At 40.9% G+C, this 15,116-nt stretch overlaps 1 protein-coding gene across 1 annotated transcript; it reads right to left on the bottom strand.

The window, feature by feature from the left end:
• Positions 1 to 685: 685 nt before the first annotated feature.
• Positions 686 to 12,984, bottom strand: LOC135260883 (amyloid beta A4 precursor protein-binding family B member 1-interacting protein-like). Its single transcript, XM_064346570.1, has 14 exons — positions 12,829 to 12,984; positions 8,441 to 8,500; positions 7,892 to 7,970; positions 7,152 to 7,384; positions 6,519 to 6,596; positions 6,269 to 6,428; positions 5,966 to 6,087; positions 5,539 to 5,613; positions 4,885 to 5,028; positions 4,062 to 4,178; positions 3,600 to 3,698; positions 2,920 to 3,034; positions 2,454 to 2,530; positions 686 to 1,637 (listed from the first exon to the last, which is right to left on the bottom strand). Exons 2-14 carry the CDS (start codon positions 8,498 to 8,500, stop codon positions 1,215 to 1,217), a joined length of 1,782 nt encoding a protein of 593 aa, XP_064202640.1. The 5' UTR covers positions 12,829 to 12,984; the 3' UTR covers positions 686 to 1,214.
• Between the last annotated feature and the right edge of the window lie 2,132 nt (positions 12,985 to 15,116).

Here is a 15,116-nt window from a genome sequence, read left to right as displayed (position 1 = left end):
CTATTACCCTACGTTGTATTTCTTATCCTACCCATCCTTACCGATTCTGTTGAATTCCCATTAAATAACCAGATATTTCAAATTGAAGCGTAAAGGAGTCTTTTTTAAATGTGGAGCTGTGCGTAGGCGACGTGCCGCCAAGTAGTCTAGTTAAACGTGTTATGTACTGTCATCTAAAGTAGGCTAGGCTGGGCTCCATCTATTCTAAATTCGAGTTTACTGAGGTTTTGGGCCGTAGGATAGATATTTATGTCATTATATTTGTGATAAATATAGTACAGTACAGTAGATATTTAAAAGTTACAGATATGTTACTTTTTATTTTTAATGAGCGTAGTATGCTGTATGATGCTATACGCGGCCATTAGACATCTGCAATACCCGGAAAGGGCCAACAGGTGGAGACGTTTCGAACCAAAATTAAAATAACCGTTTAAGCAAACTGTAATTTTTTTTTTTACTGAACTCCTTATTTATATCTAAAATGAAATTTACATGATTTTTATTCGTCCATTTTCTTTTATAATCCCTCCCTGAACAAGGCCAGTACTGACCGTGTGACCAAGATAGCTCCCTGAACAATGCCCGTGACTGCGTCACCAAGATAACCAGAAAACAATCGCAAAACACGGCACTGATCGACAATGTGTTAGACTCCATCCAGTCAAGTCTGACTGAGGCAGTATCTCTGTTGTGTTTTAGTTTTATTGATTTTTTAAATACCAATTTAATGTTTACATCAGCATGTACAATAAAACACGAAGGCATTTGTAGTCATTAAAAGTCAGCAATGCATCAACAGATTTCCATTGTATACAGAGGATTCAAACTCAGCATATAACTGTAATTAACAAAAGTTTTCAGTATTAAAACACTGTGGCATTGGGCCTTGCAAAACACATAGGGCTCTATTTTAACGATCTAAGCGCACGGTCTAAAGCGCATGGCTCAAGTGCATTTAGAGCGTGTCCAAATCCGCTTTTGCTCGCGGTATTGTTTCCATTTTTGAAAAAGGGTAATGGATTTAAACAGATCTCACCATTTCCTGTAACAAACTACCTATTCTTGGCAGTTTGCCACAGACTGGCAGAGACTGAGAAATGACAGTGACAGAAATAATGACATGTACAATCGGTCGTTTTGTTGGCGCAACATGCCTAATTACTGCAGGTCTGAATACTGCTCTGTCTTTTCGCATTTGCAACTGTAGGTTCTCACATCATGTTCCCACCAGAGGGCGCAACTGGCGTTGTCCTCTTTGGGGGAGGTGGGGGTTTTTTCTTTCCGATCAGCATAGGATTTAGTGATGTCCCTGGGGGTGGTGGTTTAGGGGGTGGAGTTCCCCCACCTGAGCTTGGGCTCAGCCTATGAACAGGAGGGGGAGGAGGCAGGAAGTTTGGGGGAGGCTCTGGGAAGAAATCAGGTGGAGGGGGTGGGAAGTCCTCTGGGTCTGGTGGAGGGAAAGCAGCTAACTGGTGCTGGGGTAAGGCTGGCAGAGCATTGGGAGGCAGGGCAGCTGATGCCGGTGGTGGTGGTGGTGGTGGAGTGGACAGGTCAGGCAGTGTGGGGAACTGGATCCTGTCTGCCGCGTGCGGAGGTGGCGGAAAGGAGAGTTCAGCCTGACCACCACCATAATCCTGTAAACACAAAATAAACAATATCACCTCTGAGATTTCATTTCAGTATTCACTGTACATTCATCAGGAAGTTCTTTCAGTGCGTGTATTAATACTGAAAGCAAAGAATATCTATATCAAATTGAGTGCAATAACAAGTTTGATAAATGCATGAATGATGAAACATCAAAATGAGATGGCCGCAAATAGCAATTTCCCTTCCACATCCACATTCACATGCAGAGGTTTCATAACCCTTGCTTTGACACCTAACAGGTGAGGCCAAAATGCATTTCAGGATGCTCAGCCTTTCTTGCAACATGCAGAAAATGCGCTAGAAGAAAGGCCACTGCTCTGGGTGATCTGGTGAGAGCAATGGCTTACACACGAATGCTCTGGCATTCTGGGATTGCTGTCTACCACAGGCAGTTTTTTTTTTTCCAGGACGAAGTGCTGAGCATGAGTCGTAGGGTGGCAAGAACCAGCCCTGCCCCCGTTCCTCCAGCAACGTCTGTGACAGGCCTCTATTCACACTGCGTATCGTTGAGGGCCATTAGTCTGTCTTGTCTGGGTGCTTTCTGTGAAACTTCTACACTTTTTAATAACTTGGTTGGCCTGGCTGGATGTTGGCTTGGCTGCTATATGAGCTTTGCAAAATGGTGTCCCTCAGGGTCCCTCCTATGAGCTATATGGTGCTTTGAACACTGACCACATTTGTTCCTTTTTTTTAGTGCTTTTGCTAAGTGTTTTTCACCACAATTCTTTCAGCAAGTTTCCATGAGGGTGTGATGTGTGCAAGTTTACCAAAGGTCCCTATCGCCTATGGAACTGTCCTACCTTGGCCTCAGGGAGGATAGTGGTGAGGGGTTTTGGCTGATGGGAGGTCTGGGGGGCACACCCATTGGCAGCTTTAGCTGGAAGAGGACAGAAAGACACAATTAATCATTGTCTCCTGGTATTGTAGTGGCAGCTAGCGAAGCAGATAGCAAATTGGCTAGCCTCCAGCAGGCTAACGCAATGGGCACCCTCTTGTTTGTTGTTGGTTGTCAATGTCATAGCTAGCCTATGTTGATTTACATGTGTTGTGTTTGTGTTGTGTGTAACCATGGGGAAAACCGTCCCTCAGTCATTCTCCGCTATTTATGTAAGTTTGTTTCTTGTCTGACAGCTGTTTCAGTTATTGCTAATAAATAATCATGTGTGCTGTGCTTTTTGAAATATTTTCATTGAATAGCAACTTTATTAATGGAGCACACATTTCTAAGGTGCTGTTTCCTGTTAAGATATATGTGTGGCTGCTGACCTTTCGGGGCGGGGGAGGGTGTTGAGGGGGTGGAAACATTGCGGTTTGTCCACGCCGAGTTTGTGCAGGCTTTCCTCGCAGCAGTCTTGTAGTTTTCATACAGCTTCTCACCGTACTGAGGGGGAAGAACACAACGTGCGTCATGTCCGGACTTCCTAATATAGCTCATCAGAATACCACTACTCTTTCCAAAGATGCATTCATCTAATTTTGGATAAAAGTATGTATCCAAAGCTCATAGGCAGCTACATGGAAACACAAAAATACATAGTAACAAGAACTGGCCTTGATCTTATCTAGGTTCACCATTTACCTATAAATGAGTCAGTGTCCAGCATTGCATCAAGTCTGAACTCCCCGAGTGGTTTTCTGCCTCTACCGCACAACCTGGCAAACTGTTCCACACATTGACAACTGTTCCTGTTTCATAAAAACACGGCCTGCTATTCAGGCGGAATTTATCTGTGGCTCATTCCCACCTGTGCTCCCTTGTTTTTCAGGTTGACTTAAGTCAACCTGAATAAACTTTGATAGTTCATTTTGTTCATCTCTTTTATGAATGTAAAAGTGTCTAATTAAACGCCCCCACCTTAACATTCCTTTTGTTAAGCTATGCTAAAGCAATATCAGATCGTGAAAAGTCTGATTTTTGTTAGTAGGTGAGCAGGATCAGGGTTCACCTTGGCGATTCGGATTCCAGTCACCCAGAGGTTCATTGTCCACTCGTCATCACAGCACAGGTGTTTGATGTACTGGGAGTCCTTCTGGATCTGTGGATGCTGAGTCAGCACAGTCCAAATCAGAGACCTGAGGCCCACATCCCATAACTTTACCGCCTTTTCAGCACAAACTTCATAAAATGCTGTTGAGGTCTGTGGCCCAAGGCCCTTTTAATACTGCCATTAAGTGGTATCCAATATTACTGTCACTTAAATGGTGCGGTCCTTTTTTCAATACTGATGTCATTAAGTCGTGAGGGGATCTTTTCATAAGCGATGTCACTAAATGGTACTTTTCAGTACTAATGTATTCAAGTGGTGTGATGTATTTTTTTTAACATGGGAACCACAGGAGCTTAACCAGAAATGACAGCTAGGTCCATTGTTAACCCCTGTGCCTCTGGGGCTCACTACATTACTCACCTTGAGGATGAAACAAAACTCTGTCGGGACCTTATGTTTATTTTTGTACTCGGTGCCTGTGGCATAGTACACATTCACATTCTCAAACTGTATGAAGCACGCCAGGTCACTCGACGACTGCAAAGGGGAGAACAAACCAATCAGTATCCGCCAATAAACGTGAACCCTCTCTGCTCGCCACTGCTCGCGTAGGATATGGTGTGTTCTGAATTCAAGCGGGCCACCATGGATGTGTCAGCAGGACTGTCATTGGTCCCCTAAAACTATGGCATGCTCGGCTGTTGGCTATTACATCTGAACAAAGAATACATATTGAGATGAATATTAATACAGGTTGTGATGGCGGGGTGGCACAGGGGCAGAGAGGGCTAATCCTATGTTCTGGGGTGCTGTCCATTCAGCTCCTCAGGTGTGCTGACCACCTGGGGAAACTGCAGGATCATGGAACAGGCGTCTGCTCCACTCACAGGTATGGTAGCACCTGAGCTCATTGCTAGTCTTGGTAGCTGCTACCCAGGATCTGATTATTTGGCTGAATAAAGCAGTTATTTTGTGGATTATTTTTTAAATTTAAGGAGCATATAAAAGCTGGCATGCCACTAACATTCTGATGTGTCTTGTCCATTCACTACCTGACATGGTGATCACCTCCAGCCCAGCACCATGCCACAAGAGGTTGTCATAAGTAATGGTAATATTACTAATATCTTTAAAGAACTTGAAAGATATTTTTGCAGGAATTACTTAGAAGGGACAATGTGTCTTTTTTATGATTGTGAAGCATGGCATTAAGTGCATATATAAAATCCCCCCCACCTCTAACCTTAGTCTTTCCTTTGGGTACATAATAGATTCCAGAGGCTCGCAGCAAGAAGTATTTCTGCTTCCAGGACCTTTTCCCATCCTCCTTCAGATAAAGCATCCCTTCTAGGTCTGGCACAATGATGGAACCCCTACTGAAATTCTCCTGTGGTGTGGTCCAAACACCAGGATATCGAAGGAGGGAAGGAGAAAGTGGGAGAGGATGAAAAATGCTAGCATTCCTAAAGAGCTGACATGACAAAATTCTGTAAACATGACCGTTCAAGTCTTACTCTGCCCAAATGATTCATTTGATTCATTCGTTCGGTTGATAATGATTCAAAATGTCTTTTACAGAATGTGTTTCACGACAGAATTTTATTCCCCTAAAGCAATACTTTCAGCAATGGATCCTGGTAGCAATGCCTACAGAAAGATTCCAATTTGCTTCAAAGCATAGCCATATGTCACAATAACTACTTTAGGTTTCTACCACATAAATCTACTTTAGGTACTTCTCTTGAATGTGCAGTAAATTCTACCGGCCCTGTTCATGCAACCAATGGCTCAGAGGGTATAGCAGTGAGTTTAAAAAGGAAAGCTTGTAGAGCACTGTATGCACACTGTATACCAAACACATGCAAAGTGTGTGGGTAACGAGGTGGGTTGGATTTACCTCCAAGAGATTTTCCTTGTCTTTTTCCTTCATCTCTTTCAAAAAATTTTTATCTTTCTTCCAGAGATAGTAGTTCTAAAGGTATGATGAGATGAGAGATATTAACACACCTCAAAGCTGAACTGCGTTTTATTCTGTAATGTGAGTCGTATTGACCTTACTGTTCTCTAAGAGATGATGTTGATTCATGTTGACAAGTCAATTGTCTGAAGTGTCCCATTTCACAACTTACACATTTTCTTCTTTTCTTGCAAACTAAAAGAGTAGGCTACCACATCAGTTCTTGATAGGGTATACGTTCATTGTCATGAGAGTGCAGTGCATACACCTGTCTCCGTGAGCCCTTTCTGAGCTATACAGCAAAGTCACATTTTTCATTCTTTCTGGCTTGCTTTCTCACTTTTCTTTCCTTTTTTGGACGTATTACCTGTGGGTTTTTGAAAATGGCATATTTATCCTTTTTCTCCAGAAAAAGTATTTTGTTTTCACTGTCTCGCGTCCATGTGGACAAAATATCCACTAAAATCTCGTGATCTTCAACTCCTCTTTCTGTAGAAAAGCAAGGAAAGAGTACAAGTCAAATGCTAATTATTGGTCATTCCATCATGTCTGGTTCATTTTTCTCCAGTTTAGATTCATAAGGGTAAGATCCCCACTGTTTCTGCAGGAGCTTGAAGGCACAAAAAAAGGCTTTTTCTCTTGCGGGTAAGTGTGTGTGCGTGTTTCTCACCGGTCTGTAGCTCAGGGTTGGTTTCGCACAGGCTCCAGTCCACCCCGCAGTCGCAGTGCGTCTTCTCAAACAGGCTGTCCAGAACCTCCCGCACCGCCTGGTGCTCCTCCACCATCAGCGTCTTGGAGCTGCCGTCGTTCAGGAGCACTTTAATCACCATCTGCGGTGAACCGGAAGGGTGCCCTCACCATTGAGCTGCTCCACATTCATTCTCTGTTTTTTACCAATGAGCATACTTTCTCAGTCTTACCTTTATAACTTTGGCCTGTTTCAGTTTTTCTAGGGCAAGTTTTATTTTATCAGCTTTGGTCTGCTCTTCAGTCTCTTCCTGTGAAAAATAAATGCACAAGGCACCTCATTAATAAGGTCACAATGTGAATGTCAAATCATTTACATGATAACTCAATGAAAACAACAAACTGCGAGTCATTCATTCATGCTGTACACATTGTATCGCCTGAACTAAGCAAATGTAAGGATGTTATGTTCTGTCCACTAGGAGTTTGGTAAAGAGAACAGTGGGAACAGGCTGTGGTCCTCGGTCAGGTCCTGAAGGCCACAGTGTCCTCTGGTTACTTGTTTTTATCTTAAAATCAGCAGCTGGTTCAGAAACAAAGGGGGGGGGGGGGGCAAGCTGACCTAAACCACCTGCTTTAATTCATCTATTACTTGTTAATGACTAAAACCCCATTGCTCTCCAGGACCAAGGTTGAGGACTAGTTAACTCAGGTCCTGGATCCTGGATGGGCCTAGAGGGCCAGTGTGTCGGTTGTCAAGGTGGGTTAACGGTGTAACAAACTTTAGATCAGTTCAGTGCTGAGTGACAGTGAAGTCCAGCAGACCAGGTCGCAGGTTGGTAAGCCCTGATCTGAAGCGTTATTACCGGTGGCCGTGGCTTTGGCTTTGCGGGGACGTGGGCACTGGCGGTGGTATGGTGTCCGGTGGGAGCACACGAGACGTAGTCTTGTGGAGGTGGAGGCAGACTGGGGACGGCTGGTTTGGGCTGCGAGGGACCGCTTTTCCCTGTGGTTAGGTTCTCCTCTGTCGCATTCAGACCGGCCGCCAGGTCTGCCATTAACGCATCCAAATCCTGTTCTTCCAGTTCATTCAGAGACTCTGGGAGAGGCACAGAAACACATAGGTGATCTAAAATGAGTGTACATTCTTTGCAGGCTAAGGACTCTTCGGACTTAGACCATGCCAAAACCAAATGTGAACATGACAAAAAGTGAGATCTGTAGCAGATAAACAGGCATTATCTGCAATACAAGTCTATATGCCATTTAGTATCTTGTTTGTTGACTGAAAGTATAATGTACAGTTTTTGGTCTGCATTCCTGTGCTTCACTTGAATAGTACTTCCCAGCTGCAGTGAAGGCCAGGCCATGCAGCTAAACCAAAATGAGCAAAATGTTTTGTGTAGCGACAAGTTGATTTTCTCGGAAGTGGTTTACTGCTGGTCAATTTATTTAGCGGTATTAATGTGATGAGAAGCACTTTGTCATTTGAATGCATAACACCCACCAGCCCCCCGCCACCCCCCCGTCACCAACATTGGGTGACACCAACGGTCGACCACACCAGCTGACACCAACCCTAGTGACGCCACAGCATAGTGCTTACCATTCCAATCTTTGAAACCAATGGAGAAGTTGTGTGAGCTGGGTGGGACTTCAGGTGGTACCGTTTCCACCCCTAAACTCTGTAAAGTGCAGAAAGATTAATTTTTGATGGCAAACCACAAAATAACAGCCTTGTTACTAATAAAAAAATTATAAAAAATGACAAATGTGCCAGTATTGGCTGTCATTTCCTATCCATTATGGGCCCAAAAACATTCAAAGCATTTAGTCATTTTTTAAAATTATCCATGTAAACTCAGCTAAGAGTCATTGTTGTTGACAGAAACTGTTAAAATTGTTGAATATTAAAAAGAGAAGGGAGCAATCTTTCCACTTTGCCTACTGAAGAGAAGATTCATCGCATTTGCATTAGCCCATACATACCCATGTGCTTCATCACAATACTAGAAGTAAGTTAAAGTTAGTGGCATCTAGCGTGGGATTCCATTTACAGGGCCAAGCTATACAATGAACTGAAGGGGATGTCTGTAAACCGATTTTGCACACAAATGAACATGAACATGAGATGTGGGATGGCTGGTGGTCTCACCTGTGTTAGGAGGTCTATTTCTCCCAGCAAATCACTGAACATCTCATCTATGTCTTCCATCTGTCAGATACAAAATAACAGAAAGTAAATGATACAGTGCTCACTCTGTGAACCTCAGGCAATGAAGACAAGAAGCAATTAGCGTATAAAAAGACATCATTTTATTATACATTGACTTGAATGCTGGAGTACTGGTGAGCCCTTTGGAAATTTTGGATGTTCATAGAAATGCACCTTTTGCTTCTTTGTATTCCTATGACATACACGTTCATAAATCAACATCATTCCCAAAAGAGAAAGAACTACATCTGCTGTACATCTTTCTCTATAGCCGCATAATGTGACACTGCCTTCTAAATGTACTCAACGAGGGCATATCTCAATAGAGAAAGATGATGTGTCACAGTCACCATTTTCTTGTTTGCACTTTTTCCTCTGATGTTTCTGTGTGCAGAAGGCACACCCAGTGCATTATGTAAAACTGCCGGCTGGAAATACTCATGGCAGACTGCACTGAGAGATAATCACCATCTTATCTGCTGACAGAGATGAGCACATAGTCACGCGGCCTGAGTTTGAAGACCACGGCAGGAATAACAGCCTTTTGTGTATTTATACGGACTTTATCTTCGTTAGAAAGGTTATCGTTATCGTTCCTTTCAGGCTACAGAACTTTTCACTGCTGACAGCAGTGCTCAAAACAAACAGAAGTTCTGCGAAACCAGGAACAATTGACTTAGCGGCCTGTGAGAAAGCAAGCCTTTTACATCACCCTTTATTATGTTTTTACAGGCCACACATTTTAAAGGCAATATTCATATTCAAGTATATTATATTTTGATGCATCTGAATGTGAAAGGCAAGAACTATTGATCTTCTTAATTAAAACTGCGCCCCTTTCATTTTAATCAAACCTACAGCCATATACAGCCAAATTTAGTTAAATTTAGTTGAACTGTGCTGAATTTTTACATGGTACTTACATTCAAAAGAGTCTCTAAAAAAAACTTTACTAGGTTATTGATCAGTTCAGTGGCCCTATTACGGTATTAGACACATCTTAGTACAACACAGTTTTGACCTTGTGAAGCACTTAGGGATGAGGTTGCTGATTTGCACTATATAAGCACAATATAATGCATAAATGAAATGTGTAACTCCTTCACTATTTACAGCACTTGTGAACATGTAACAGGTGACGTTTCATTACTAGAAGGCACAGAAAACAAAGAAATGAAATGAATGACTGTTCTTCAGCTTGTGGAGAGAAGAATATTGTGAAATTATTTCCTCACATGTGCAGATTGCCCTAATACTCATATGACAGCTGAAACCAGTGCAATGCAACTACAGTGGCCTTCCATGATCTACATGGTTGTTTGCTATTGCTGCACTTACCAGCACGTTCTTCGTTATTAACAATGTATCAAACAGTTGATTTTGACAGAGCATGTTTTGGCTCTGATTTATTCTGATTTTTCCACCCCATGATGTTCAGCACGACACTCCTTTGGTCCTCATGTTGACAGACAACAGCAATAGACTCCAAATGCAAATTCCACACCTAGAATCAACTCTAGACCTTCTGTTAGCTTTCTTGTGCATTAACTAACGATATGACTACACAGCTGATGAAAAAGAGCTGTGCCGCCAATTGTACAATTACTTTTGGTCCCTCAAAATGGGGAACTATGTATAAAATGGACTGCAGTTCCTACATGGTACACTCAATACGAATGTAAATACCCATACATTAAAGCTGATGGTCTGCACTTTAATGACATATTCTTTGTTCATTTAAAATCCAGTGTAATTGAGTACAGTGCCAAAACAATACAAATGATTTCACTGACCAAATACATAAGGACGGCACTGCCCCCTCCCCCATGCCTTTGTGATCACAGTCAAGCAGAAAATAACCAGCGTGTTTCGTTTTTTTTAACAGGAAACGTCCACAAACTACGGCCAAATTACTTCACAGCTACATGTCCCCAGAATGTGCTGCAAAATTCTTCACAGCTTTTGAAGACTGTTCAGTATTGCTAAGAACTAACAGCCAGCCTTCATAATTCAATTGTTTATTAAGAAAATAATCCCTACACAGAAACATTTTAAGTGTAAAATTAACTTCATAAAGTTCTTTTAGCTTTAATAGAGTTATTTTAGCTCTAATAGAATATTAATAGAAAGATCCTCACATGCTCTCAGTCAGTGATGATGGCCATTCATTGTATTTTAGCTTAAAAGCCTTCTCACTAGCTACTCAGAACAATGCAGCTCAGATATGTCTCATCTCCGTGTGTTATGGTCATTTCAATTGTTTGTCTTCATAGCTGTGTCTTTCATGTCAGGTTCCCCTTGTGAAAGCCTTCTTTAGTGACTTTTCCTGGTATGCTAAAGGATAAATACATTGTCTCACATTATGAACTGGGGATATTTAGAAATGAGAAACTTTCCTTTTGGAAGTAAGATTCATCTAAAATGGTGATGAAGAAGAGAACATGGCAATGCATACATTGTCAACTATGATAATAAACTCTGCAAAAGAGAATAGTTAAGGACCTAGAACTACTTCTGGTCTTTGTGAGAGAGAGTAGCTGAAATACCCAAGGTCTTTGGCCTTGTTTAACTGTGTTGGCCTTGTTTAAATGGGTATCTATGCTTCTTCATATGGTTTATGTTTTGTTTTTGTTTTGACAATCAGTTTCAAATTTAGAATGCATGTGCTCGTGGTGAACCAATCCAGCAGCCATTCTTATTGCCATTTGACTGCGACTTTATCATATAAAGATTGCATGCCTAGTTTCTTTATGGTATCCACTGAAGTCCATGTTTAGAACCAAAATCAGTATGGAAAAAGGAAGTGACTAATTTCAATCCATACAACCAGTAAAAGGGGAAAATATTGTTTTTTGAGCAGGCCTGACTTGAGATTCCTAAAATATTACTTGACATGTACTGTGAAGTATATGTAAAATAGGCCCAGGTTCCACCTAGTTGCTGTAGAGAATTACTCTGATGTTTAAGCAAAAGATTTAAGAAATTGGCACATTTGCACAAAAGTGCACAAAAAGTGATACGTTTTCCTTATTCAAATGAAGGCCGAATGTGATGTCTTCCGCCTGTGGTAACATTCATGGGTACCCTTTACTGGAACCCTGGTAAAATGTATATTTTTTTATTGAATAATAAAAAGGAAGCATCACTTCCTCTGGACTCAGCAAAGATTGCCAGACCAATTTTCCCACCAGCCATGATAAATATATAGAGAACTGAACACATCCCCATGCGCAAAATCACGTTGAAAAATTGCGTTTGAAGATGGATCAAATAAACTCATGCTCCCACCACGGCTCGTGAAGTTCCTTGCATGTCTTTTGCACTGGACCTTTTTATCTCTTATTCTTATGATATCTACTGGATGCAGACCACATAGGCTCTACTGAACAACAGTTGACTGTTGGCAATTTTTAGAATTATTATCTTACATTAAACATTGGCAGGTGGCTCTTATGGTTCTTGACACCAAAGGCTAAGTATGACAAGTAAAAATGATCTGTTCTGCTGAATCTTCACAGCTTGACACTTCAAGGTCAATTGTCGCTACTTTATAGTCCTCACATGATGTAAAGTGTTGAGCTGGTTGCACACACAAATTTTCTATAAGATCTGTAGCAAACTTGTAGCAGCTGTTGAAAAATTTAGATGGGGACTAATATTGATTCATATGGACAAGGATTACCACCTTAATGAGCAATGGTCAAATTTCATTGGACTAAATTGTATTCCTATATCATATTTGTTGTTGTAAGTTTGCAGGTTAACTAATAAGATAAAAGCAAAAGGAAGTTAATTGAGCCAAAACTAGCATGCTTGAGCTCATGTACATTATTGGTGCTTCACCTTTATTGATTACTGCAGAAATACTCAAATTCACCATTGAAATTTTTAAAAGAAATCATTTTTATAGAATGTTTCCATCCAAAAGTAATTAATCATTAATACACTGAAACCCCAGTATGTACAAAATAAAAACTAGTCTGACAAAAGGGGTCATTTGGGGACTTCTGTCCACTCAGAATTATTATATTGAACGAACAATTGAAATTGCATTAACACATATAACGCAAGCCATTACTGCAAGATAACCATATGACACACACACACACACACACACACACACACACATACGCGGCGAGTGTGTGTGTGTGAGTGTGTGAGAGAGAGAGAGAGAGCGAGAGAGAGAGAGAAAGAGAGAGAGGTGAAAGCAGTCATCACAGAGTGACCTACAGATGTTTAAAAAATCAGACAATTTTAATAATCAGAGCCCAGTTATAGTCTCGTGATTTTTAATAACACGGTTTAAAAAGTCTAGAAAACAGGCTTACCTTTGGTGTGATTCCCTTAAGCTACCATATGAGAGTGAGGATATGCGCTGGTTTTGAGCTGCACAGGCAAGTAGTGCTGCAGCCTGTGTGCTGAAAGAGTAAGATTTACCGGCAGTTACTCGGCTTCCTGTCTTTTGCAGAAGTTCAGGTCTAGGGGCTGGTCGCTGTTATTCCTTCCAGAGTTGATTGCGTTATGTGTGTTTATTGTGTCTACACTTTTACCTCATATTCACCGTTTCATTTCAAATCCAATGTGCTGGAGTCAGAAGCCAAAACAACAAAAATCTGTCAATATGCTAATACTTACAGACGGCACTATATATGATAGCTATCGTGACTGAATAATATTCTGGTTAACTGACTTTCATTTATGATATTACAGACTACTTTAAGCCTGTTACACACAAATTGTACAACATGTGCCTTTATGGGCATTTTAACAGTGGGACTACTGCGGAAGTATTTTTAGGAAGGGAAATTAGAACAGAGGGGAAGTGCTTTGCTTCAGCTTCCATTTTGTTGCTTTGATATAGAATTTTATCCAAAGCGCTTTACAATTGATGCCTCGCATTCACCAGAGCAGTTAGGGGTTAGGTGTCTTGTTTAGGGACACTTTGACACACCCAGGGCGGGAATCGAACCGGCAACCTTCCGACTGCCAGACAACTGCTCTTACCTCCTGAGCTATGTCGCCCTGTTATATTAAATGATACTCATTGTTGGGGAGCGGTTGTAATAGTTAATTACTTTTTTGTCATTTTGAGGTGTATTTAAGTAAAGGCACTAACAACTATTTTCGGCCCTAAAATGGTCAAATGCCAATTCCCAGGCATACCTGGTTCTCCCTACTTAGGTTTTCTGTATGGTGGTTCTCCCCGTGTGCAAATGGAAGGAATTGATCTCCAGCACATTATATCTGGGGAACGTGATAACAATAATTTTTTTTTTTGCAAAATAGTTTTAACTTCATTTTTTGAGTAATTGTATTTTCGCAAGCTAGATTTCTCTTTAGTGTAGCTTTGCTGTAGTTCAGCTACTATTGATGTGAAATAATTGGTAGTTTGCACAACTACGCTTTCCGAGTAGTTTCCTCAACACTGATGAGCAGAGGGTGGGGCCTCAGGCCGGTTGTACAGTGCCAAGCTTTCTCAGATACTTCCAAGGAAATAATCAATCTATGGAGCATTACAGTACGGCTGGGAATCATGTGTCAGTATGTTACACACCAAGATGGCTGTGTGTGTACACAGTTTCAGCCTCTTTTGACTGATGTCATAACCATTTCTAATCACTGACATCAACAGACAGACGTGTAAGAAAATCAGTTGTCAAGTTTCTTTACTTTTCTCAACTGCATTTCCACGTGCAAATATACCCTCTAATATGCTTTGCCCAAATTTCATGTATCATTTGGCATAAAACCATGGTTATCTGAAATACCTTAGTATGATTGAAATGCATGGCAGTAAGGTTTTACATCCAATTGTTTGTTGAAGATTTCAGCTGCTTTAAAATACTGCAGTAGTGCTGCCCTTCACACTGAAAATGGATGCTAGGGCCCATACATACTTTGCAGCAGAGGTCGATGAAAACATTTTGAAAAAGAGGAACAAAAAACTCACCCGGTAACAACAGTCCAGTGTGTCATACAAGGAAGTAACACTCTACACAGATAAAACCATTTCCTGAGTAAAATTAAAAATATATACATGTATATGTTCTATGAGTATGAGTATTAAATATATATTCATTTTCCTTTATTAAAACAGTCTCATTGAGATCGAGATCTCTTTTTCAAGAGAGACCTGCATGTACATGTAAAACACATTCAACAGACAAGTGAATTAAATATATACGTATACATGCATACGTTCTATGAGTATGATAAATTCAATGTGATAGTATGAGAAGACCAGCACAAATTCCAGAAAAATCCAGGGAAATAAATTAAAAAACCTTTCAGTCACTCATTATGTTTGAGATTACTCCATTCAAAAGGACAGTTTTTATGAGCACAGTACATTAGCATGTAACATTGCAGTATCTACAAAAGTCATTTTCTTCTTCCACATGAAATGAAAATGTAATCTTGATGTCGACATCTCGTTTTGGTGCCAAAGGTTGAGGAGACCAAGAGTGCCCTCTACTGACTGTGATTGCTACGATATGCTGAACCTTCTTCCTTTTTAGGACTTTGGCTTTGGTGCATGGCCATCATTTGGAGTGATTTGCAGGACATTTATTTCAAACATTAATAACACAATCACAGGCATTTGGTGTAATGAAAT

The sequence above is a fragment of the Anguilla rostrata genome, chromosome 8, assembly GCF_018555375.3.
Source record: "Anguilla rostrata isolate EN2019 chromosome 8, ASM1855537v3, whole genome shotgun sequence".
In the NCBI taxonomy this organism is placed as follows: domain Eukaryota; kingdom Metazoa; phylum Chordata; class Actinopteri; order Anguilliformes; family Anguillidae; genus Anguilla; species Anguilla rostrata.
The sequence above is the reverse complement of the archived record's forward strand: the minus strand, read 5'-3'. Positions and strand labels throughout refer to the sequence as shown.

Excerpts from the sequence above, each read along its gene's own strand:
- LOC135260883 (XM_064346570.1), bottom strand. The coding sequence starts at position 8,500 with ATGGAAGACATAGATGAGATGTTCAGTGATTTGCTGGGAGAAATAGAC. Across the intron at positions 7,971-8,440 it reads AAATAGACCTCCTAACACAG|AGTTTAGGGGTGGAAACGGT; the intron begins GTGAGACCACCA and ends TGCACTTTACAG. Across the intron at positions 6,088-6,268 it reads CAACCCTGAGCTACAGACCG|AAAGAGGAGTTGAAGATCAC; the intron begins GTGAGAAACACG and ends GCTTTTCTACAG.